The sequence below is a fragment of the Oncorhynchus tshawytscha genome, unplaced genomic scaffold (assembly GCF_018296145.1).
Source record: "Oncorhynchus tshawytscha isolate Ot180627B unplaced genomic scaffold, Otsh_v2.0 Un_contig_1289_pilon_pilon, whole genome shotgun sequence".
Lineage (NCBI taxonomy): Eukaryota > Metazoa > Chordata > Actinopteri > Salmoniformes > Salmonidae > Oncorhynchus > Oncorhynchus tshawytscha.
Genome location: NW_024609469.1, coordinates 130,557 through 156,963, shown reverse-complemented (window position 1 = coordinate 156,963; position 26,407 = coordinate 130,557). Strand labels below are relative to the sequence as shown.

General features: G+C 44.1%; 1 protein-coding gene across 1 annotated transcript in view; it reads left to right on the top strand.

Moving 5' to 3' along the window:
- Positions 1-26,194, top strand: part of LOC121844928 (glutamate receptor ionotropic, NMDA 2A-like) — a 32,915-nt gene extending 6,721 nt beyond the window's left edge. Inside the window, exon 2 of the mRNA XM_042315456.1 lies at positions 25,784-26,194. Coding sequence (XP_042171390.1) covers positions 25,787-26,194 — 408 coding nt within the window. The 5' untranslated portion in view covers positions 25,784-25,786. The remainder of the gene's footprint in view (positions 1-25,783) is intronic.
- Positions 26,195-26,407: the final 213 nt, after the last annotated feature.

The window sequence follows — 26,407 nt, the reverse complement described above, 5'->3', positions numbered from 1 at the left end:
TGGCAACAATGCAAAACGTTATGTTTGGCGTAAAAGCAACACAGCTCATCACCCTGAACACACCATCCCCACTGTCAAACATGGTGGTGGCAGCATCATGGTTTGGGCCTGCTTTTCTTCAGCAGGGACAGGAAGATGGTTAAAATTGATGGGAAGATGGATGGAGCCAAATACAGGACCATTCTGGAAGAAAACCTGATGGAGTCTGCAAAAGACCTGAGACTGGGACGGAGATTTGTCTTCCAACAAGACAATGATCCAAAACATAAAGCAAAATCTACAATGGAATGGTTAAAAAATAAACATATCCAGGTGTTAGAATGGCCAAGTCAAAGTCCAGACCTGAATCCAATCGAGAATCTGTGGAAAGAACTGAAAACTGCTGTTCACAAATGCTCTCCATCCAACCTCACTGAGCTCGAGCTGTTTTGCAAGGAGGAATGGGAAAACATTTCAGTCTCTCGATGTGCAAAACTGATAGAGACATACCCCAAGCGACTTACAGCTGTAATCGCAGCAAAAGGTGGCGCTACAAAGTATTAACTTAAGGGGCTGAATAATCTTGCACGCCCAATTTTTCCGTTTTGATTTGTTAAAAAAGTTTGAAATATCCAATAAATGTTGTTCCACTTCATGATTGTGTCCCACTTGTTGTTGATTCTTCACAAAAAAATACAGTTTTATATCTTTATGCTTGAAGCCTGAAATGTGGCAAAAGGTCGCAAAGTTCAAGGGGGCCGAATACTTTCGCAAGGCACTGTATAACTAAGGGATGCCGTTGGGACGGAAGAGAAATAGAGGGGAGAGAATTTAGCCCAGGTATACTCCCCCCCCCTTCGCTGCCTGTACAGGTGTGTGGTGGACTCAGGTGCAGAGTGAACTCACAGGGATTTATCCCTGTTATGTCACAGGGCACTGTTTCCCATCACACACACACAATGTTATTCAGTCAACCTAAAGAGGTGTGTGGTCTTGGCCCTAACGTGGTCGTGTGTTCCTCAGGCCCTAACGTGGTCGTGTGTTCCTCAGGCCCTAACGTGGTTGTGTGTTCCTCAGGCCCTAACATGGTCGTGTGTTCTTCAGGCCCTAACATGGTCGTGTGTTCCTCAGGCCCTAACATGGTTGTGTGTTCCTCAGGCCCTAACGTGGTCGTGTGTTCCTCAGGCCCTAACATGGTCGTGTGTTCCTCAGGCCCTAACATGGTTGTGTGTTCCTCAGGTCCCAACGTGGTCGTGTGTTCCTCAGGCCCTAACATGGTTGTGTGTTCCTCAGGCCCTAACATGGTCGTGTGTTCCTCAGGCCCTAACATGGTCGTGTGTTCCTCAGGCCCTAACATGGTCATGTGTTCCTCAGGCCCTAACGTGGTCATGTGTTCCTCAGGCCCTAACGTGGTCGTGTGTTCCTCAGGCCCTAACGTGGTCGTGTGTTCCTCAGGCCCTAACATGGTCGTGTGTTCTTCAGGCCCTAACATGGTTGTGTGTTCCTCAGGCCCTAACATGGTCGTGTGTTCTTCAGGCCCTAACATGGTTGTGTGTTCCTCAGGCCCTAACATGGTTGTGTGTTCCTCAGGCCCTAACGTGGTCGTGTGTTCCTCAGGCCCTAACATGGTCGTGTGTTCCTCAGGCCCTAACATGGTTGTGTGTTCCTCAGGCCCTAACGTGGTCGTGTGTTCCTCAGGCCCTAACATGGTCGTGTGTTCCTCAGGCCCTAACATGGTTGTGTGTTCCTCAGGTCCTAACGTGGTCGTGTGTTCCTCAGGCCCTAACATGGTTGTGTGTTCCTCAGGCCCTAACATGGTCGTGTGTTCCTCAGGCCCTAACATGGTCCTGTCAGTCAGACCAATTTGAGCAGAATGACAGAGAGAGAGAGAGAGAGAGAGAGAGAGAGAGAGAAGAATAGAGGGATGGGAGAGAGGAATATAGGGTTGGAGAGAAAGAGAAGGAGAAGGAGAGGTTCACACAGGGCGCTCAGAGCAGATGGCAGGGCTGCTGCTGCTGCTGTGGCCGGGATGGAGAGAGACAGAGAATCTCAGAGAGAGAGAGAGAGAGAGAGGGATGGAGAGAGAGAGGCAGTGGGATGGAGGGAGAGAATCTCAGAGAGAGAGAGGCAGAGAAGGCAGTCACCCAGGTATGAGAGAGAGAGGTAGAGAAGGCAGTCAGCCAGGTATGAGAGAGAGAGGTAGAGAAGGCAGTCACCCAGGTATGAGAGAGAGGTAGAGAAGGCAGTCAGCCAGGTATGAGAGAGAGGTAGAGAAGGCAGTCACCCAGGTATGAGAGAGAGGTAGAGAAGGCAGTCACCCAGGTATGAGAGAGAGAGGTAGAGAAGGCAGTCACCCAGGTATGAGAGAGAGAGGTAGAGAAGGCAGTCACCCAGATATGAGAGAGAGAGGTAGAGAAGGCAGTCACCCAGGTATGAGAATCCCCCACAGCAGACTAACCATATGTTACCATTCACACAGGCTAACATCACAATTTAACCCTGCATATTCACATAGCATACCCATCTACGCTGAGTGAACACAACATTAAAAACACCTTCCTAATATAAGGTGTAGAAAGCGTTCCACAGGGATGCTGGCCCATGTTGACTCTACAAGGTGTAGAAAGCGTCCCAACAGGGATGCTGGTCCGTGTTGACTCTACAAGGTGTAGAAAGCGTCCCAACAGGGATGCTGGTCCATGTTGACTCTACAAGGTGTAGAAAGCGTCCCAACAGGGATGCTGGTCCGTGTTGACTCTACAAGGTGTAGAAAGCGTCCCAACAGGGATGCTGGTCCGTGTTGACTCTATAAGGCGTAGAAAGCATTCCACATGGATGCTGGTCCATGTTGACTCTACAAGGTGTAAAAAGCGTCCCACAGGGATGCTGGCCCGTGTTGACTCCAATGCTTCCCACAGTTGTCAAGTTGGCTGGATGACATTTTGGTGGTGGAACATTCTTGATCCACACGGGAAAATGTGGAGAGTGAAAAACCCAGCAGCGTTGCAGTTCTTGATACAAACTGGTGTGCCTGGCACCTACTACCAAACCCTGTTCAAAGGCACTTCAATATATTTGTCTTGCTCATTCACCCTCTGAATGGTACACACACACAGTCCATGTCTCAAGGCTTAAATATCCTTCTTCAACCAGGTCTCGTCTTCTACACTGATTGAAGTGGATTTAACCGGTGACATCAACAAGGGATCATAGATTTCACCTGGATTCACCTGGTCAGTCTGTGTCCTGGAAAGAGCAGGTGTTCTTAATGTTTTGTATACTTAAACCCACCATTTATATTGTATCTTTTATTTAACTCGGTAAGTCAGTTAAAAACACATTCTTATATTCAGTGACGGCCAAGTGGGTTTAACTGCCTTGTTCAGAACGACAGATTTGTACCTTGTCAGCTCGGGGATTCGATCTCGCAACCTGCTGGTTACTAGTCCAACACTCTAACCACTAGGATACCTGCTGGTTACTAGTCCAACACTCTAACCACTAGGATACCTGCTGGTTACTAGTCCAACGCTCTAACCACTAGGCTACCTGCTGGTTACTAGTCCAACACTCTAACCACTAGGCTACCTGCTGGTTACTAGTCCAACACTAACCACTAGGCTACCCTCTGGTTACTAGTCCAACACTCTAACCACTAGGCTACCTGCTGGTTACTAGTCCAACACTCTAACCACTAGGCTACCTGCTGGTTACTAGTCCAACACTCTAACCACTAGGCTACCTGCTGGTTACTAGTCCAACGCTCTAACCACTAGGCTACCTGCTGGTTACTAGTCCAACGCTCTAACCACTAGGCTACCTGCTGGTTACTAGGCCAACGCTCTAACCACTAGGCTACCCTCTGGTTACTAGTCCAACACTCTAACCACTAGGCTACCTGCTGGTTACTAGTCCAACGCTCTAACCACTAGGCTACCTGCTGGTTACTAGTCCAACACTCTAACCACTAGGCTACCTGCTGGTTACTAGTCCAACACTCTAACCACTAGGCTACCTGCTGGTTACTAGTCCAACGCTCTAACCACTAGGCTACCTGCTGGTTACTAGTCCAACGCTCTAACCACTAGGCTACCTGCTGGTTACTAGTCCAACGCTCTGACCACTAGGCTACCTGCTGGTTACTAGTCCAACGCTCTAACCACTAGGCTACCTGCTGGTTACTAGTCCAACACTCTAACCACTAGGCTACCTGCTGGTTACTAGTCCAACGCTCTAACCACTAGGCTACCTGCTGGTTACTAGTCCAACACTCTAACCACTAGGTTACCTGCTGGTTACTAGTCCAACGCTTTAACCACTAGGCTACCTGCTGGTTACTAGTCCAACGCTTTAACCACTAGGCTACCTGCTGGTTACTAGTCCAACACTCTAACCACTAGGTAACTAGGTTACCTGCTGCCCCAACCAGGTGTAGGTTAACCACAGGCTACATAGTATAACATATACATAACCAACGCTCTAACCACTAGGTAACTAGGTTATGTGTGTGTGTGTTGTGTGTTTGGAGTGTGTGTGTGTGTTGTGTTGTGTGTTGTGTGTGTGTGTGTGTGTGTGTGTGTGTGTGTGTGTGTGTGTGTGTGTGTGTGTGTGTGTGTGTGTGTGTGTGTGTGTGTGTGTGTGTGTGTGTGTGTGTGTGTGTGTGTGTGTGTGTGTGTGTGTGGTGTGGTGTGGTGTGTGTGTGAATAACCCATGAAGCCATGTTAATGTAGTTGGGGCTCATCAATAGAATGTGGTTCCTCCGGACTACAAAGATATTAATCATCATTTAAGGATAATGGACATTATCATACATTATTAATGATATTGAAACCTAGTTCTGTTCTGGCTTTGGGCCAATAGTGTGCCGAGGCGGAGGGAGGAAGTGATGCGTGAAGACGACTGCGGTGGAGAGTGTTCAACTCCAGACACCATGGAGAGACCTCTCCTGAGTCTATAGCGCAGAGAGAGAGAGAGACATGGAGAGACCTCTCATGAGTCTATAGCACCGAGAGAGAGAGAGACATGGAGAGACCTCTCCTGAGTCTATAGCACCGAGAGAGAGAGAGACATGGAGAGACCTCTCATGAGTCTATAGCACCGAGAGAGAGAGAGACATGGAGAGACCTCTCATGAGTCTATAGCACCGAGAGAGAGAGACAGAGAGAGAGACATGGAGAGACCTCTCCTGAGTCTATAGCGCCGAGAGAGAGAGACATGGAGAGACCTCTCATGAGTCTATTGCACTGAGAGACAGAGAGAGAGACATGGAGAGACCTCTCCTGAGTCTATAGCGCCGAGAGAGAGAGACATGGAGAGACCTCTCCTGAGTCTATAGCACCGAGAGAGAGAGACAGAGAGAGACATGGAGAGACCTCTCCTGAGTCTATAGCGCAGAGAGAGAGAGAGACATGGAGAGACCTCTCCTGAGTCTATAGCGCAGAGAGAGAGAGAGACATGGAGAGACCTCTCCTGAGTCTATAGCACCGAGAGAGAGAGACATGGAGAGACCTCTCCTGAGTCTATAGCACCGAGAGAGAGAGACAGAGAGAGAGAGACATGGAGAGACCTCTCCTGAGTCTATAGCGCCGAGAGAGAGACATGGAGAGACCTCTCCTGAGTCTATAGCGCCGAGAGAGAGAGAGACATGGAGAGACCTCTCATGAGTCTATAGCACCGAGAGAGAGAGAGACATGGAGAGACCTCTCATGAGTCTATAGCACCGAGAGAGAGAGACAGAGAGAGACATGGAGAGACCTCTCCTGAGTCTATAGCGCCGAGAGAGAGAGAGAGACATGGAGAGACCTCTCCTGAGTCTATAGCACCGAGAGAGAGAGAGACATGGAGAGACCTCTCCTGAGTCTATAGCACCGAGAGAGAGAGACAGAGAGAGAGACATGGAGAGACCTCTCCTGAGTCTATAGCGCCGAGAGAGAGAGACATGGAGAGACCTCTCCTGAGTCTATAGCGCCGAGAGAGAGAGACATGGAGAGACCTCTCCTGAGTCTATAGCGCCGAGAGAGAGAGACATGGAGAGACCTCTCCTGAGTCTATAGTGCCGAGAGAGAGAGAGACAGACAGGTATAACAGACAGACAGACAGACAGACAGGTATAACAGACAGACAGGCACGCAGGCAGACAGGTATAACAGACAGACAGGCAGACAGGCAGACAGGTATAACAGACAGACAGACAGACAGACAGACAGGTATAACAGACAGACAGGCACGCAGGCAGACAGGTATAACAGACAGACAGGCAGACAGGCAGACAGACACTGCTCCTGTGTTAGGAAGGTTATAGAAGTAGGAATTAGAATACTAGAATGGACAGGAACCTTCTTATGATGGGATAAACGTCGGCCATGTTGGTCAGGGAGTTGGTCAACCATCGTTTGCCAGTGCTGTGATAAGATATTATGTAAAATAATGAATTTGAACAATTTATCTGCGCTGTATGTGTGTTAGCTAGCTAGTGTTGATGAATCGATACAGGAGACCAAGTTGAAACACTGGACAGGGTGGATCAGGTATAGTAAAGGCAGTTTATTTTAACAGTGTAGAGACATCTGACAAAGCGTGCACGGACTCTCGTTCGTCTGGCTCATAGGGAACCTTCAGAAAAGAGCCCCGATACATTGTGTACAGTCATTTTATTCATGGGTCTGACCTAGGTAGATTCTGGTAGATCAGGCCTATGGTAGGTTGCTGGTAGTTGATTGGCAGTTCCCTCCAGACTGGTGTCGGCGTCCCATTGGCAGTTGGAAGAGTTCTTTGTCTTTGGAACCCATCCCCAGGAGAGGGAATGAGTGTGTGTATGTGTGTGCGTTCTTATCTTGGTGTCCTCGCAGTGAGTGTGTGTAATGTGTGTGCGTTCTTATCTTGGCAAGTCTGTGTGTCCTTGCAGGCTAGCACCTGTGGCTAGGATGTCTCCTGTTTTGACAGTGTTGTGGATGGTTTAAGTGAGTGTGTGTGTGAGAGATATCCTGTTATGAGGCCTAACATGTTTTACTGTGAACATACGTTGCTATGTGTTGTCAATACGTTGCTATGTGTTGTCAATACGTTGCTATGTGTTGTCAATACGTTGCTATGTGTTGTCAATATGTTGCTATGTGTTGTCAATACGTTGCTATGTGTTGTCGATACGTTGCTATGTGTTGTCAATACGTTGCTATGTGTTGTCAATACGTTGCTATGTGTTATCAATACGTTGCTATGTGTTGTCGATACGTTGCTATGTGTTGTCGATACGTTGCTATGTGTTGTCGATACGTTGCTATGTGTTGTCGATATACGTTGCTATGTGTTGTCGATACGTTGCTATGTGTTGTCGATACGTTGCTATGTGTTGTCAATACGTTGCTATGTGTTGTCAATACGTTGCTATGTGTTGTCAATACGTTGCTATGTGTTGTCAATACGTTGCTATGTGTTGTCAATACGTTGCTATGTGTTGTCAATACGTTGCTATGTGTTGTCAATACGTTGCTATGTGTTGTCAATACGTTGCTATGTGTTGTCAATACGTTGCTATGTGTTGTCAATACGTTGCTATGTGTTGTCAATACGTTGCTATGTGTTGTCCATACGTTGCTATGTGTGTTGTCGATACGTTGCTATGTGTTGTCGTTCTTGCTATGTGTTGTCGATACGTTGCTATGTGTTGTCGATACGTTGCTATGTGTTGTCGATACGTTGCTATGTGTTGTCGATACGTTGCTATGTGTTGTCGATACGTTGCTATGTGTTGTCGATACGTTGCTATGTGTTGTCGATACGTTGCTATGTGTTGTCAATACGTTGCTATGTGTTGTCAATACGTTGCTATGTGTACAAGCATTTCGCTACACTCGCATTAACATCTGCTAACCATGTGTATGTGACAAATAAAATTTGATTTGATTTGATTTGATTTGATTTGTTGTCAATGCGTTGCTATGTGTTGTCAATACGTTGCTATGTGTTGTCAATACGTTGCTATGTGTTGTCAATACGTTGCTATGTGTTGTCAATACGTTGCTATGTGTTGTCGATACGTTGCTATGTGTTGTCGATACGTTGCTATGTGTTGTCAATACGTTGCTATGTGTTGTCAATACGTTGCTATGTGTACAAGCATTTCGCTACACTCGCATTAACATCTGCTAACCATGTGTATGTGACAAATAAAATTTGATATGATTTGATTTGATTTGATTTGTTGTCAATGCGTTGCTATGTGTTGTCAATACGTTGCTATGTGTTGTCAATACGTTGCTATGTGTTGTCAATACGTTGCTATGTGTTGTCGATACGTTGCTATGTGTTGTCGATACGTTGCTATGTGTTGTCGATACGTTGCTATGTGTTGTCAATACGTTATAGCAATGCAATAGCAGTAAGCTGGTCATTTGCATAAGAAATAGCACTTCATTACACTAGCCAGACAGTTTTAGAGGAATGATTCTATACACGTGTCAAATGAATTGCCGATATGTCAACATTTCATTTAAACAATGCAGTCATTCCCTCAGCCACATCCTGTCTGATATCAGTTGATGATGGGACTTAGACAAGTTGTGAAGGCAACACTTACTGACATTGTATCATGTAATAGCACATAGCTTTAACAGGAAAACTAAAATGTTGTCATTTATGGTCTGTTTACATATATTTTAGAGGTTATTTATACAGAACATTTTTTTGTATAAACCCTGTATAAACTGTATTTATAATTATATGATATTATTTTAGTTTGACTATAATTCTATTACAAAATACCTAATATCACATTCCATTTTCCTGCTTAGTAAAACCAGGGATGATGCCTCTACTGTCATTCATTCCAATTAGACTGGGCTTTGGGATTTCTCCCTGACAAAGATGGCTGCCATTTTCCACCCCCATTCTGGAACTTTGAGGGTTTATGACACAACCCCCTTCTAGTAATTTCATAGGATCTCTATGGGATATATCCCCGTGATGTAATTAAGCAATAAGGCCCGAAGAGGTGTGGTATATGGCCAATATACCACTGCTAAAGGTATATAGGACACGGTCCTTAGCCGCGTTGTATTGGTCCACAAACCCCCTGAGGTGCCTTATTGCCATGATAAACTGGTTACCAACGTAATTAGAGGAGTAAAAATAAATGTTTCGTCATAGCTGTGATATATGGTCTGATATACCACAGCTGTCAGCCAATCAGCATTCAGGGCTCGAACCTTCCAGTTTATAATTGATTGTAAAAGCACAGGATTTGCATTTTTTTTTTAAAATCAATAAACATTAACATTCACACAGCACATGGCTTTAATGCATTTTAAATTCTCTTTATGTTTTTAGATTTTTTAAATTATTTATTCAATATAGAAAATGCTGAGCATCATAATAGTATTGGCAAAATGATTTCTCAAACTAAAATGATACCGTGCCCCTCTAAGGGCAGAGCAGCGCCCTGTGCTGTGAAAAAGGCCTTCTGGTATCCAGCCTTGTGCCACTCTGTCCAGGAGAGACACTAACAAACAGAGACAAGATGCAAATTAATGGTCATGTTTTAAACAACGTAAACAAAACCAAAATATGGTATTTTAAACTGTTTTTATTTTTTTATTTATTTTAAACTACATATCTAGAGTTGATGTAGCCTATTTCGTAAATTGTTGGGGATGTTTTTAAACTTTGGACCAAACAAACAAACCACGATAGTGACTGTTTAGCGTGGCTAACTGCTAACTGGGACAATGGAAAGGCTAATGATAATTTAGCACGGCTAACTGCTAACTGGGACAATGGAAAGGCTAATGATAATTTAGCACGGCTAACTGCTAACTGGGACAATGGAAAGGCTAATGACCGTTTAGCACGGCTAACCGCTAACTGGAACTAATTAAACAAAACGTGAGCCCGGGTGGGGGGTGACCTGGAGGGCTCTGAGGTACTGGAACAAAACGTGAGCCGAGAGTGGGGTGGTGTGTGCGACCTGGGGGTTCTGAGGTTCTGGAACGCATTTAAAAAAAATCACTTGCAATATCATGGCTTTTGCATATTGGCTTAGAGCAGTAGATTAGAGAGAGAGGGGTTTTGACATAGAGCAGTAGATTAGAGAGAGAGGGGTTTTGCATATTGACTTAGAGCAGTAGATTAGAGAGAGAGGGGTTTTGACATAGAGCAGTAGATTAGAGAGAGAGGGGTTTTGACATAGAGCAGTAGATTAGAGAGAGAGGGTTTTGACATAGAGCAGTAGTTAGAGAGAGAGGGGGTTTTGCATATTGGCATTGAGCAGTAGTTAGAGAGAGGGGGTTTTGCATATTGACTTAGAGCAGTAGTTAGAGAGAGAGGGGTTTTGACATAGAGCAGTAGATTAGAGAGAGAGGGTTTTGCATACTGGCTTAGAGCAGTAGTTAGAGAGAGAGGGGTTTTGCATATTGACTTAGAGCAGTAGTTAGAGAGAGAGGGTTTTGACATAGAGCAGTAGATTAGAGAGAGGGGGTTTTGCATATTGGCTTAGAGCAGTAGTTAGAGAGAGAGGGGTTTTGACATAGAGCAGTAGATTAGAGAGAGAGGGTTTTGGCATGGAGCAGTAGTTAGAGAGAGGGGGGTTTTGCATACTGACTTAGAGCAGTAGTTAGAGAGAGGGGGTTTTGACATAGAGCAGTAGATTAGAGAGAGGGGTTTTGGCATGGAGCAGTAGATTAGAGAGAGAGGGGTTTTGCATATTGGCTTAGAGCAGTAGTTAGAGAGAGAGGGGGTTTTGACATAGAGCAGTAGATTAGAGAGAGGGGGTTTTGCATATTGACTTAGAGCAGTAGTTAGAGAGAGAGGGGTTTTGACATAGAGCAGTAGTTAGAGAGAGAGGGGTTTTGACTTAGAGCAGTAGTTAGAGAGAGGGGGTTTTGACATAGAGCAGTAGATTAGAGAGAGAGGGTTTTGCATATTGGCTTAGAGCAGTAGTTAGAGAGAGAGGGGTTTTGACATAGAGCAGTAGATTAGAGAGAGAGGGGTTTGCATATTGACTTAGAGCAGTAGTTAGAGAGAGAGGGGTTTTGACATAGAGCAGTAGTTAGAGAGAGAGGGGTTTTGACATAGAGCAGTAGTTAGAGAGAGAGGGTTTTGACTTAGAGCAGTAGTTAGAGAGAGAGGGTTTTGCATATTGACTTAGAGCAGTAGTTAGAGAGAGAGGGTTTTGACATAGAGCAGTAGATTAGAGAGAGGGGGTTTTGCATACTGGCTTAGAGCAGTAGTTAGAGAGAGAGGGTTTTGCATATTGACTTAGAGCAGTAGTTAGAGAGAGAGGGGTTTTGACATAGAGCAGTAGATTAGAGAGAGGGGGTTTTGCATATTGGTTTAGAGCAGTAGATTAGAGAGAGAGGGGTTTTGACATAGAGCAGTAGATTAGAGAGAGGGGGTTTTGCATATTGACTTAGAGCAGTAGATTAGAGAGAGGGGGTTTTGCATATTGGCATGGAGCAGTAGATTAGAGAGAGAGGGGTTTTGACATAGAGCAGTAGATTAGAGAGGGGTTTTTGCATATTGGCTTAGAGCAGTAGTTTAGAGAGAGAGGGGTTTTGACATAGAGCAGTAGATTAGAGAGAGAGGGTTTTGCATATTGGCTTAGAGCAGTAGATTAGAGAGAGAGGGGTTTGACATAGAGCAGTAGATTAGAGAGAGGGGTTTGCATATTGGCTTAGAGCAGTAGATTATAGAGAGAGGGTTTTGACATAGAGCAGTAGATTAGAGAGAGAGGGGTTTTGCATATTGGCTTAGAGCAGTAGATTAGAGAGAGAGGGGTTTTGCATATTGGCTTAGAGCAGTAGATTAGAGAGAGAGGGGTTTTGACATAGAGCAGTAGATTAGAGAGAGAGGGGTTTGCATATTGGCTTAGAGCAGTAGATTAGAGAGAGAGGGGTTTTGACATAGAGCAGTAGATTAGAGAGAGGGGGTTTTGACATAGAGCAGTAGATTAGAGAGAGAGGGGTTTTGACATAGAGCAGTAGATTAGAGAAAGAGGGGTTTTGGCATATTGGCTTGGAGCAGTAGTTAGAGAGAGAGGGGTTTTGCATATTGACTTAGAGCAGTAGTTAGAGAGAGGGGTTTTGACATAGAGCAGTAGATTAGAGAGAGGGGTTTTTGCATACTGGCTTAGAGCAGTAGTTAGAGAGAGAGGGGTTTTGCATATTGACTTAGAGCAGTAGTTAGAGAGAGAGGGGTTTTGACATAGAGCAGTAGATTAGAGAGAGAGGGTTTTGCATATTGGCTTAGAGCAGTAGTTAGAGAGAGAGGGTTTTGACATAGAGCAGTAGATTAGAGAGAGGGGTTTTGGCATGGAGCAGTAGTTAGAGAGAGAGGGTTTTGCATATTGACTTAGAGCAGTAGTTAGAGAGAGGGGTTTTGACATAGAGCAGTAGATTAGAGAGAGAGGGGTTTTGGCATGGAGCAGTAGATTAGAGAGAGAGGGGTTTTGCATATTGGCTTAGAGCAGTAGTTAGAGAGAGAGGGGTTTTGACATAGAGCAGTAGATTAGAGAGAGAGGGGTTTTGCATATTGACTTAGAGCAGTAGTTAGAGAGAGAGGGGTTTTGACATAGAGCAGTAGTTAGAGAGAGAGGGGTTTTGACTTAGAGCAGTAGTTAGAGAGAGGGGGTTTTGACATAGAGCAGTAGATTAGAGAGAGAGGGGTTTTGCATATTGGCTTAGAGCAGTAGTTAGAGAGAGAGGGGTTTTGACATAGAGCAGTAGATTAGAGAGAGAGGGGTTTTGCATATTGACTTAGAGCAGTAGTTAGAGAGAGAGGGTTTTGACATAGAGCAGTAGTTAGAGAGAGAGGGGTTTTGACATAGAGCAGTAGTTAGAGAGAGAGGGTTTTGACTTAGAGCAGTAGTTAGAGAGAGGGGTTTTGCATATTGACTTAGAGCAGTAGTTAGAGAGAGGGGGGTTTGACATAGAGCAGTAGATTAGAGAGAGGGGTTTTGCATACTGGCTTAGAGCAGTAGTTAGAGAGAGAGGGTTTTGCATATTGACTTAGAGCAGTAGTTAGAGAGAGAGGGTTTTGACATAGAGCAGTAGATTAGAGAGAGAGGGGTTTTGCATATTGGTTTAGAGCAGTAGATTAGAGAGAGAGGGTTTTGACATAGAGCAGTAGATTAGAGAGAGAGGGGTTTTGCATATTGACTTAGAGCAGTAGATTAGAGAGAGAGGGTTTTGCATATTGGCATGGAGCAGTAGATTAGAGAGAGGGGGTTTTGACATAGAGCAGTAGATTAGAGAGAGAGGGGTTTTGCATATTGGCTTAGAGCAGTAGATTAGAGAGAGGGGTTTTGACATAGAGCAGTAGATTAGAGAGAGAGGGGTTTTGCATATTGGCTTAGAGCAGTAGATTAGAGAGAGGGGGTTTGACATAGAGCAGTAGATTAGAGAGAGGGGGTTTTGCATATTGGCTTAGAGCAGTAGATTAGAGAGAGAGGGGTTTTGACATAGAGCAGTAGATTAGAGAGAGAGGGTTTTGCATATTGGCTTAGAGCAGTAGATTAGAGAGAGGGGTTTTGCATATTGGCTTAGAGCAGTAGATTAGAGAGAGAGGGTTTTGACATAGAGCAGTAGATTAGAGAGAGAGGGGTTTTGCATATTGGCTTAGAGCAGTAGATTAGAGAGAGGGGGTTTTGACATAGAGCAGTAGATTAGAGAGAGAGGGGTTTTGACATAGAGCAGTAGATTAGAGAGAGGGGGTTTTGCATATTGGCATGGAGCAGTAGATTAGAGAGAGAGGGGTTTTGCATATTGGCTTAGAGCAGTAGATTAGAGAGAGAGGGTTTTGACATAGAGCAGTAGATTAGAGAGAGGGGTTTTAACATAGAGCAGTAGATTAGAGAGAGGGGGTTTTAACATAGAGCAGTAGATTAGAGAGAGAGGGGTTTTAACATAGAGCAGTAGTTAGAGAGAGGGGTTTTGCATATTGACTTAGAGCAGTAGTTAGAGAGAGAGGGGTTTTGACATAGAGCAGTAGATTAGAGAGAGAGGGGTTTTGCATATTGGTTTAGAGCAGTAGATTAGAGAGAGAGGGGTTTTGACATAGAGCAGTAGATTAGAGAGAGAGGGGTGTTGCATATTGACTTAGAGCAGTAGAGTAGAGAGAGAGGGTTTTGCATATTGGCATGGAGCAGTAGATTAGAGAGAGAGGGTTTTGACATAGAGCAGTAGATTAGAGAGAGAGGGTTTTGCATATTGGCTTAGAGCAGTAGATTAGAGAGAGAGGGGTTTTTACATAGAGCAGTAGATTAGAGAGAGAGGGGTTTTGCATATTGGCTTAGAGCAGTAGATTAGAGAGAGGGGTTTTGACATAGAGCAGTAGATTAGAGAGAGGGGTTTTGCATATTGGCTTAGAGCAGTAGATTAGAGAGAGAGGGGTTTTGACATAGAGCAGTAGATTAGAGAGAGAGGGGTTTTGCATATTGGCTTAGAGCAGTAGATTAGAGAGAGAGGGGTTTTGCATATTGGCTTAGAGCAGTAGATTAGAGAGAGAGGGGTTTTGACATAGAGCAGTAGATTAGAGAGAGAGGGTTTTGCATATTGGCTTAGAGCAGTAGATTAGAGAGAGAGGGGTTTTGACATAGAGCAGTAGATTAGAGAGAGAGGGGTTTTGACATAGAGCAGTAGATTAGAGAGAGGGGTTTTGCATATTGGCATGGAGCAGTAGATTAGAGAGAGAGGGGTTTTGCATATTGGCTTAGAGCAGTAGATTAGAGAGAGAGGGTTTTGACATAGAGCAGTAGATTAGAGAGAGAGGGGTTTTAACATAGAGCAGTAGATTAGAGAGAGGGGTTTTAACATAGAGCAGTAGATTAGAGAGAGAGGGGTTTTAACATAGAGCAGTAGATTAGAGAGAGAGGGGTTTTAACATAGAGCAGTAGATTAGAGAGAGAGGGGTTTTAACATAGAGCAGTAGATTAGAGAGAGAGGGGTTTTGCATATTGGCTTAGAGCAGTAGATTAGAGAGAGAGGGTTTTGACAGAGCAGTATATAGAGAGAGAGGGGTTTTGACATAGAGCAGTAGATTAGAGAGAGAGGGTTTTGACATAGAGCAGTAGATTAGAGAGAGAGGGGTTTGACATAGAGCAGTAGATTAGAGAGAGAGGGGCTTTGCATATTGGTTTAGAGCAGTAGTTAGAGAGAGAGGGGTTTTGCATATTGGCATGGAGCAGTAGTTAGAGAGAGAGGGTTTGGCATATTGGCATGGAGCAGTAGATTAGAGAGAGAGGGTTTGGCATATTGGCATGGAGCAGTAGTTAGAGAGAGAGGGGTTTTGACATAGAGCAGTCGATTAGAGAGAGAGGGGTTTTGGCATAGAGCAGTAGTTAGAGAGAGGGGGTTTTGGCATAGAGCAGTAGTTAGAGAGAGAGGGGTTTTGGCATAGAGCAGTAGATTAGAGAGAGAGGGTTTTGACATAGAGCAGTAGTTAGAGAGAGGGGTTTTGGCATAGAGCAGTAGATTAGAGAGAGAGGGGTTTTGGCATAGAGCAGTAGATTAGAGAGAGAGGGGTTTTGGCATAGAGCAGTAGATTAGAGAGAGAGGGGTTTTAACATAGAGCAGTAGATTAGAGAGAGAGGGGTTTTGACATAGAGCAGTAGATTAGAGAGAGAGGGGTTTTGACATAGAGCAGTAGATTAGAGAGAGAGGGGTTTTGACATAGAGCAGTAGATTAGAGAGAGAGGGGTTTTGACATAGAGCAGTAGATTAGAGAGAGAGGGTTTTGACATAGAGCAGTAGATTAGAGAGAGAGGGGTTTTGGCATAGAGCAGTAGTTAGAGAGAGAGGGGTTTTGACATAGAGCAGTAGTTAGAGAGAGAGGGGTTTTGGCATAGAGCAGTAGTTAGAGAGAGAGGGGTTTTGACATAGAGCAGTAGTTAGAGAGAGAGGGGTTTTTCATATTGCCTTAGAGCAGTAGATTAGAGAGAGAGGGGTTTTGCAGAAATTGCACACATGGGTAAAACATATATTTTTTTTGTAGCCTTGGGTCTGGGAAAATGTGTCCTTTTAATAAACACCTTCCATCCAGTTTATGATTGGAAACTGTAGCAGAGTCTTTTATAATACTTAAATGATTGAAAATGACAGAGTACTTTGACACACCGACAAAAAACTGAGAATCTGAGATCCGTAAAAAAAAAATGACCTTGTCTTGAATCCGTCAATAGCCGAGGCCTAGGTGTGTAGGAGAGAAATGTATTGGACAATTATGAGGAGGAAATTATAGTCTGAAAACAGCTTTACAAGTTCCACTGACTCGCCCAACGAGAAGCGCCCCGGTGTGCCGATGCGCTCGTGTCACAAGCCTCTCTCTCATGTTTCACTTTGCAATGAAATGTGGTTTTGAAAGAAAAGCCTATTTTTTTTTTGTCCTATTAATAATAAAATAACATCAAATTGATCAGAAATACAGTGTAGACATTGTTAATGTTGTAAATTACTATTGTAGCTGGAAACGACAGATATTTTAATGGAGTATCTACAGAGACCCACTATCAGCAACCATCTCTCCTGTGTTCCAATGGCACGTTGTGTTAGATAATCCAAGTTTATAATTTTAAAAAGGCTAATTGATCATTAGAAAACCCTTTTGCAATTATATTAGCACAGCTGAAAACTGTTGTCCTGATTAAAGAAGCAATAAAACTGGCCTTCTTTTAGACTAGTTGAGTATCTGGAGCATCAGCATTTGTGGGTTCGATTACAGGCTTAAACTGTCCAGAAACAAAGACCTTTCTTCTGAAACTCGTCAATCTATTCTTGTTCTGAGAAATTAAGGTATCTATATGTTAGAACTCTAACATCCTCTAACATTCACTACAGTATCTATGTTAGAACTAGACCCCAACTCTAACATTCACTACAGTATTTATGTTAGAACTAGACCCCAACTCTAACATTCACTACAGTATCTATATGTTAGAACTAGACCCTACCTCTAACATTCACTACAGTATCTATATGTTAGAACTAGACCCTACCTCTAACATTCACTACAGTATATATATGTTAGAGCTAGACCCTACCTCTAACATTCACTACAGTATCTATATGTTAGAACTAGACCCTACCTCTAACATTCACTACAGTATCTATATGTTAGAGCTAGACCCTACCTCTAACATTCACTACAGTATCTATATGTTAGAGCTCTAACATCCTCTAACATTCACTACAGTATCTATATGTTAGAGCTAGACCCTACCTCTAACATTCACTACAGTATCTATATGTTAGAGCTAGACCCTACCTCTAACATTCTCTACAGTATCTATATGTTAGAGCTAGACCCTACCTCTAACATTCACTACAGTATCTATATGTTAGAACTAGACCCTACCTCTAACATTCACTACAGTATCTATATGTTAGAGCTAGACCCTACCTCTAACATTCGCTACAGTATCTATATGTTAGAGCTAGACCCTACCTCTAACATTCACTACAGTATCTATATGTTAGAGCTAGACCCTACCTCTAACATTCACTACAGTATATATATGTTAGAACTAGACCCTACCTCTAACATTCACTACAGTATCTATATGTTAGAGCTAGACCCTACCTCTAACATTCACTACAGTATCTATATGTTAGAACTAGACCCTACCTCTAACATTCACTACAGTATCTATATGTTAGAGCTAGACCCTACCTCTAACATTCACTACAGTATCTATATGTTAGAGCTCTAACATCCTCTAACATTCACTACAGTATCTATATGTTAGAACTAGACCCTACCTCTAACATTCACTACAGTATCTATATGTTAGAGCCAGACCCTACCTCTAACATTCACTACAGTATCTATATGTTAGAGCTAGACCCTACCTCTAACATTCACTACAGTATCTATATGTTAGAACTAGACCCTACCTCTAACATTCACTACAGTATCTATATGTTAGAGCTAGACCCTACCTCTAACATTCACTACAGTATCTATATGTTAGAGCTAGACCCTACCTCTAACATTCACTACAGTATCTATATGTTAGAGCTAGACCCTACCTCTAACATTCACTACAGTATCTATATGTTAGAGCTAGACCCTACCTCTAACATTCACTACAGTATATATATGTTAGAACTAGACCCTACCTCTAACATTCACTACAGTATCTATATGTTAGAGCTAGACCCTACCTCTAACATTCACTACAGTATATATATGTTAGAACTAGACCCTACCTCTAACATTCACTACAGTATCTATATGTTAGAGCTAGACCCTACCTCTAACATTCACTACAGTATCTATATGTTAGAACTAGACCCTACCTCTAACATTCACTACAGTATCTATATGTTAGAGCTAGACCCTACCTCTAACATTCACTACAGTATCTATATGTTAGAGCTCTAACATCCTCTAACATTCACTACAGTATCTATATGTTAGAACTAGACCCTACCTCTAACATTCACTACAGTATCTATATGTTAGAGCCAGACCCTACCTCTAACATTCACTACAGTATCTATATGTTAGAGCTAGACCCTACCTCTAACATTCACTACAGTATCTATATGTTAGAGCCAGACCCTACCTCTAACATTCACTACAGTATCTATATGTTAGAACTAGACCCTACCTCTAACATTCACTACAGTATCTATATGTTAGAGCTAGACCCTACCTCTAACATTCACTACAGTATCTATATGTTAGAACTAGACCCTACCTCTAACATTCACTACAGTATCTATATGTTAGAGCTAGACCCTACCTCTAACATTCACTACAGTATCTATATGTTAGAACTAGACCCTACCTCTAACATTCACTACAGTATCTATATGTTAGAGCCAGACCCTACCTCTAACATTCACTACAGTATCTATATGTTAGAGCTAGACCCTACCTCTAACATTCACTACAGTATCTATATGTTAGAACTAGACCCTATCTCTAACATTCACTACAGTATCTATATGTTAGAGCTAGACCCTACCTCTAACATTCACTACAGTATCTATATGTTAGAGCTAGACCCTACCTCTAACATTCACTACAGTATCTATATGTTAGAGTTAGACCCTACCTCTAACATTCACTACAGTATCTATATGTTAGTGCTAGACCCTACCTCTAACATTCACTACAGTATCTATATGTTAGAGCCAGACCCTACCTCTAACATTCACTACAGTATCTATATGTTAGAGCTCTAACATCCTCTAACATTCACTACAGTATCTATATGTTAGAGCTAGACCCTACCTCTAACATTCACTACAGTATATATATGTTAGAACTAGACCCTACCTCTAACATTCACTACAGTATCTATATGTTAGAGCTCTAACATCCTCTAACATTCACTACAATATCTATATGTTAGAACTAGACCCTACCTCTAACATTCACTACAGTATCTATATGTTAGAGCCAGACCCTACCTCTAACATTCACTACAGTATCTATATGTTAGAGCTAGACCCTACCTCTAACATTCACTACAGTATCTATATGTTAGAACTAGACCCTACCTCTAACATTCACTACAGTATCTATATGTTAGAGCTAGACCCTACCTCTAACATTCACTACAGTATCTATATGTTAGAGCTCTAACATCCTCTAACATTCACTACAGTATCTATATGTTAGAGCTAGACCCTACCTCTAACATGCTGTTAAGTTGGCAGAGCATCTCTTTATTATGGCCAGACTCCCCCATCTTTAGCTACTTGTTGTATCAATATGTTGGAGAGGCTTCCGTTTGAGAGAAGACCCTCTGTGTTCTGAGAGGCAGCAGCAGACTATGATCGATAATATCAAAAGCGGCACTGAAGTCTAAACAAGACAGCCCCCCCTCCACCCCCACACACACAATCATTATTTTAATCATCAATTTCTCTCAGCCAATCATCAGTAATTTGTGTTAAAGTGTGTGTGTTTGTGTGTGTGTGTGTGAGTGTGTCCTGTGTGTTTGTGTGTCCAGTGTGTGTGTGTGTGTGTGTGTGTGTGTGTCCTGTGTGTGTGTGTGTGTGTGTGTGTGTGTGTGTGCTGTGCTGGTTGAAAGTCCTACCCTGTCAGTCTGCTGAATATCTGTTGTCAGTTTGTTTACTGTAAACAAAAAAAGAAGCAATGTATCTGGTCAAACACCATTCCCCCCCCAGTACCACCATTCCCCAGTACCCCCCCCCAGTGCCACCAACCCCCCAGGACCCCTAGTACCACCATTCCCCCAGGACCCCCTAGTACCACCCCCCCCAGGACCCCCTAGTACCACCATTCCCCCCCAGGACCCCCTAGTACCACCACCATCCCCCCAGGACCCCCTAGTACCACCATCCCCCCCAGGACCCCCTTGTACCACCCCCCCAGAGGTTTATTATTAAAGGTGTTTGATTGGTCGACTATTTCAGCCGGTAAAAGGGTGGCTTTAATATTATTGGCTAGTGGAATGACTTTTAGCTTCCTTCAGGCCTGAGAGAACACGCTCTCTAGTCGGCTTAAATTGAAGATGTAGGAAAATAGGAGTGGGCAATATCGTCCGCGATTATCCTCAGTCATTTTCCATCCAGGTTGTCAGACCCTCGGTGGCTTGTCATTGTTGACAGACAACAGTAATATAATATCCACACTGACTTTGAAACACAACTCAAAAGTAACCTAGTGAGTGTAGAGGAGGCAGGTAGCCTAGTGGTTAGAGTGTAGAGGAGGTAGGTAGCCTAGTGGTTAGAGTGTAGAGGTGGTAGGTAACCTTGTGGTTAGAGTGTAGAGGAGGTAGGTAACCTAGTGGTTAGAGTGTAGAGGAGGTAGGTAACCTAGTGGTTAGAGTGTAGAGGAGGTAGGTAACCTAGTGGTTAGAGGAGTCAGGTAGCCTAGTGGTTAGAGTGTAGAGGAGGTAGGTAACCTAGTGGTTAGAGTGTAGAAGAGGCAGGTAGTCTAGTGGTTAGAGTGTAGAGGAGGCAGGTAGCCTAGTGGTTAGAGTGTAGAGGAGGCAGGGTAGCCTAGTGGTTAGAGTGTAGAGGAGGCAGGTAGCCTAGTGGTTAGAGGAGGTAGGTAATCTAGTGGTTAGAGTGTAGAGGAGGTAGGTAGACTAGTGGTTAGAGTGTAGAGGAGGCAGGTAGTCTAGTGGTTAGAGTGTAGAGGAGGCAGGTAGCCTAGTGGTTAGAGTGTAGAGGAGGTAGGTAGACTAGTGGTTAGAGTGTGGAGGAGGCAGGTAACCTAGTGGTTAGAGTGTAGAGGAGGTAGGTAGCCTAGTGGTTAGAGGAGGCAGGTAGCCTAGTGGTTAGAGGAGGCAGGTAGCCTAGTGGTTAGAGTGTAGAGGAGGTAGGTAGCCTAGTGGTTAGAGTGTTGGACTAGTAACCGAAAGGTTGCAAGTTCAAATCCCCGAGTTGACAAGGTACAAATCTGTCGTTCTGCCTCTGAACGAGCCAGTTAACCCGTCATTGCAAAATAATAATTTGTTCTTAACTGACTCGCCTGGTTAAATAAAGGTCAAATAGAACACTTCTTGTCTGTCATAATCTGGTCCGATATACTTGGATGTGTCGTGTCAGCGTTTGTTACTGGCGTGTCATCATGCCTAATCTTGCCAATGGAAAAAGACATTAAAAGTAGTTGGCAATATCAGTGGGGCTTTTGTGATGAATGAGCCGACTCATTCAATGAATGAAGGAGCCAAGTTGGCTTTTTCTCTTCTTTTTACACACTAAAAATGTAATTTAAAGTGCTCCGAATCATGTTTTACTCTCTGTCTTTATATCTCTGATATTTGGTTTCATAGTAATGTTTCTGTCAATGTAATATACGGTGCTGACCTTGGACCCCCTTGTACCAGGACCCCCTTATACCAGGACCCCCTTATACCAGGACCCCCTTGTACTAGGACCCCCTTGTACCAGGACCCCCATTGTACTAGGACCCCCCTTGTACTAGGACCCCCTTGTACCAGGACCCCCTTGTAGCATAACTGTTACTACAGGACCCCCCTTGTACCAGGACCCCCTTGTACCAGGACCCCCTTGTAGCATAACTGTTACTACTGGACCCCCCTTGTACCAGGACCCCCTTGTACCAGGACCCCCTTGTACCAGGACCCCCTTTATACCAGGACCCCCTTGTACCAGGACCCCCTTGTACCAGGACCCCCTTGTACCAGGACCCCCTTTATACCAGGACCCCCTTGTACCAGGACCCCCTTGTACTAGGACCCCCTTTGTACCAGGACCCCCATTGTACTAGGACCCCCTTGTACTAGGACCCCCTTGTACCAGGACCCCCTTGTAGCATAACTGTTACTACAGGACCCCCTTGTACCAGGACCCCCTTGTACCAGGACCCCCTTGTACCAGGACCCCCTTTGTAGCATAACTGTTACTACAGGACCCCCTTGTACCAGGACCCCCTTGTACCAGGACCCCCTTGTAGCATAACTGTTACTACAGGACCCCCTTGTACCAGGACCCCCTTGTACCAGGACCCCCTTGTACCAGGACCCCCTTGTACCATAACTGTTACTACAGGACCCCCTTGTACCAGGACCCCCTTTGTACCAGGACCCCCTTGTACCAGGACCCCCTTGTACCAGGACCCCCTTGTACCAGGACCCCACTCGTACCAGGACCCCCTTATACCAGGACCCCCTTGTACCAGGACCCCCTTATACCAGGACCCCCTTGTACCAGGACCCCCTTGTACCAGGTCCCCCTTGTACCAGGACCCCCTTGTACCAGGACCCCCTTGTACCAGGACCCCCTTATACCAGGACCCCCTTGTACCAGGACCCCCCTTGTACCAGGACCCCCTTGTACCAGGACCCCCTTGTACCTGGACCCCTTGTACCAGAACTGTTACTAGGAGTTGTATTAAGTGGATCTAGTAACCTAGGCCCTGTCTTTAACATCTCAGTAGTAGTCTAGGAGTTGTATTAAGGCCTGTATAGTGGATCTAGTAACCTAGGCCCTGTCTTTAACATCTCAGTAGTAGTCTAGGAGTTGTATTAAGGCCTGTACTAGTGGATCTAGTAACCTAGGCCCTCCCGTTAACATCTGAGTAGTAGTCATCTTGGCAATATTCTGTTATAATCTCCACCCGGCACAGCCAGAAGAGGACTGGCCTCCCCTCATAGCCTGGTTCCTCTCTAGGTTTCTTCCTCATAGCCTGGTTCCTCTCTAGGTTTCTTGCTAGCCTCCCCTCATAGCCTGGTTCCTCTCTAGGTTTCTTCCTAGCCTCCCCTCATAGCCTGGTTCCTCTCTAGGTGTCTTCCTAACCATGTGTATGTGACAAATAAAATTTGATTTGATTTGATTTGATTTTGATTTGGAACTGCCCATCATAGCCTGGTTCCTCTCTAGGTTTCTTCCTAGCCTCCCCACATAGCCTGGTTCCTCTCAAGGTTTCTTCCTAGGTTCTGGCCTTTCTAGGGAGTTTTTCCTAGCCACCGTGCTTCTACACCTGCATTGCTTGCTGTTTGGGGTTTTAGGCTGGGTTTCTGTACAGCACTTTGAGACATCAGCTGATGTAAGAAGGGCTTTATCAATACATTTGATTGATTGATAGTCTAGGAGCCATATTAAGGCCTGTTTTTGTTCTCAGGAAAGATGTACCTTTCTCTCTCTCTCAGCCTCAACAGTGGAACATCTGAACCATGTAATCAACAGGGGATGTGTGTGTGTGTGTGTGTACGGTGTGTGTGTGTGTGTGTAGAACAGTGTATGTGAACCATGTAATCAACAGGGGATGTGTGTGTGTGTGTGTGTACGGTGTGTGTGTGTTTGTGTGTGTGTGTGTGTGTGTAGAACAGTGTATCTGAACCATGTAATCAACAGGGGATGTGTGTGTGTGTGTGTGTGTACGGTGTGTGTGTGTACGGTGTGTGTGTGTGTGTGTAGAACAGTGTATCTGAACCATGTAATCAACAGGGGATGTGTGTGTGTGTGTGTTCAGTCTCCTATTCATTATCTATAAGTCCCTGCCTGTCCTAGTCTGCTGGCCATCCCTCCTCACTGACAAGCCTCTAACACACACACACACACACACACACACACACACACACACACACACACACACACCGTAACGAGCAGAGGACCACTTATTTCGTCCCCCTGGGGCGCTCACCCCTTGAGAGAACACACACACGCACACTCTCTCACACACATATACACACACACACACACACACACACACACACACAGTTTGTATATTTTTAGAATGGAGTTTGTATTTCCTTCTATTTGAGTGATAGATTCTGAAAGGAGCTGGGAATAGGGCTGTAGTATAAAGTAGTGCACTATATAGGGAATAGGGCTGTAGTATAAAGTAGTGCACTATATAGGGAGTAGGGCTGTAGTATAAAGTACTGCACTATATAGGGAATAGGGCTGTAGTATAAAGTAGTGTACTATATAGGGAATAGGGCTGTAGTATAAAGTAGTGCACTATATAGGGAATAGGGCTGTAGTATAAAGTAGTGCACTATATAGGGAGTAGGGCTGTAGTATAAAGTACTGCACTATATAGGGAATAGGGCTGTAGTATAAAGTACTGCACTATATAGGGCTGTAGTATAAAGTAGTGTACTATATAGGGAATAGGGCTGATCATTACACAGGTGCACTTTGTGCTGGGGACAATAAAAGGCCACTCTAAAATGTGGAGTCTTGTCTCACAACACAATGCCACAGATGTCTCATGCATGCAATTGGCATGCTGACTGCTGGAATGTCCACCAGAGCTGTTGTCAGAGAATTTAATGTTAATTTCTCTACCATAAGCCGCTTTTCCAACATCATTTTAGAGAATTTGGCAGTACGTCCAACCGGCCTCACAACCGCAGACCACGTTGATGGCGTCATGTGGCCGAGCGGTTTGCTGATGTCAACGTTGTGAACAGAACGTCCCATGGTGCCGGTGGGGTTATGGTGTGGGCAGGCACAAACTATGGACAACCATCACAATTGCATTTTATTGATGGCAATTTGAATGCTCAGAGATATCGTGACGAGATCCTGAGGCCCATTGTGAGACCCATTTTATTTGAGGGTATCTGTGACAAACAGAAATCCATAGATTAGGGCCTAATGAATTCATTTCAATTGACTGATTTCCACATATGAACTGTAACTCAGTAAAATCAATGAAATTATTGCATGTTGCGTTTCTATTTCTCTTCAGTATAGTTGTATACAATCAGTTCTAGAATCACAATCTGATTTAGAATGAGAATGTATTCTATAATTAGAATCTGATTTAGAATGAGAATGTATTCTATAATTAGAATCAGATTTAGAATGAGAATGTATTCTAGAATTAGAATCAGTTCTAGAATTAGAATCAGTTCTAGAATTAGAATCAGATTTAGAATGAGAATGTATTCTATAATTAAAATGTGTTCTAGAATTAGAATCAGTTCTAGAATTAGAATCAGATTTAGAATGAGAATGTATTCTATAATTAAAATGTGTTCTAGAATTAGAATCAGTTCTAGAATTAGAATCAGATTTAGAATTAGAATCAGATTTAGAATGAGAATGTATTCTATAATTAAAATGTGTTCTAGAATTAGAATCAGTTCTAGAATTAGAATCAGTTCTAGAATTAGAATCAGATTTAGAATGAGAATGTATTCTATAATTAAAATGTGTTCTAGAATTAGAATCAGTTCTAGAATTACAATCAGTTCTATGGTTTCTACATTTTTTTTTTTTTTTCTCAATACACATATTTCTGTCCCTACCTTACTCAATACCTTCTTCAGTATCTCCATGTTATATTCATCTCTCTCTCTCTCTCTCTCTCTCTCTCTGTCTCTCTCTCTCTCTCTCTCTCCCTCTCTCTCCCCCAGGAGATGAAGTGTCTCAACATGTCAGTGGGCAGGGGGCTGACCCTGGCCTTCCCAGCTCTCCTGTGTTCCCTGGTGACCCTGGTGACCCTGGTCATGGAGGTCGAAAGTCAGAAGGTCCCCATCCTCAACATCGCTGTGATCCTGGGCCGCACGCGCTACATCTCCGACCGGGACATTCGGGCTCTCTGGAGCAAAGACGACCCCATGGACGTCAACGTGGTCACCGTATTGGTCAACGAGACTGACCCCAAGAGTATCATCACCCACGTGTGCGACCTGATGTCTGGGACCAAGATCCACGGGGTGGTGTTCGGAGACGGGACAGACCAGGAGGCCATCGCTCAGATATTGGATTTTATTTCCTCCCAGACACTGATCCCCATCCTGGGCATCCACGGGGATCCTCCATGATCATGGCTGATAAGGTGAGGAGGGAGGAGATCCTCTATGGTCATGGGTGAGGAGGGAGATCCTCTGTGTTCATGGCTGATGAGGTGAGGAGGAAGATCCTCTATGGTCATGGCTGATGAGGTGAGGAGGGAGGGAGGAGGGAGATCCTCTATGGTCATGGCTGATGAGGTGAGGAGGGAGATCCTCTATGGTCATGGCTGATGAGGTGAGGAG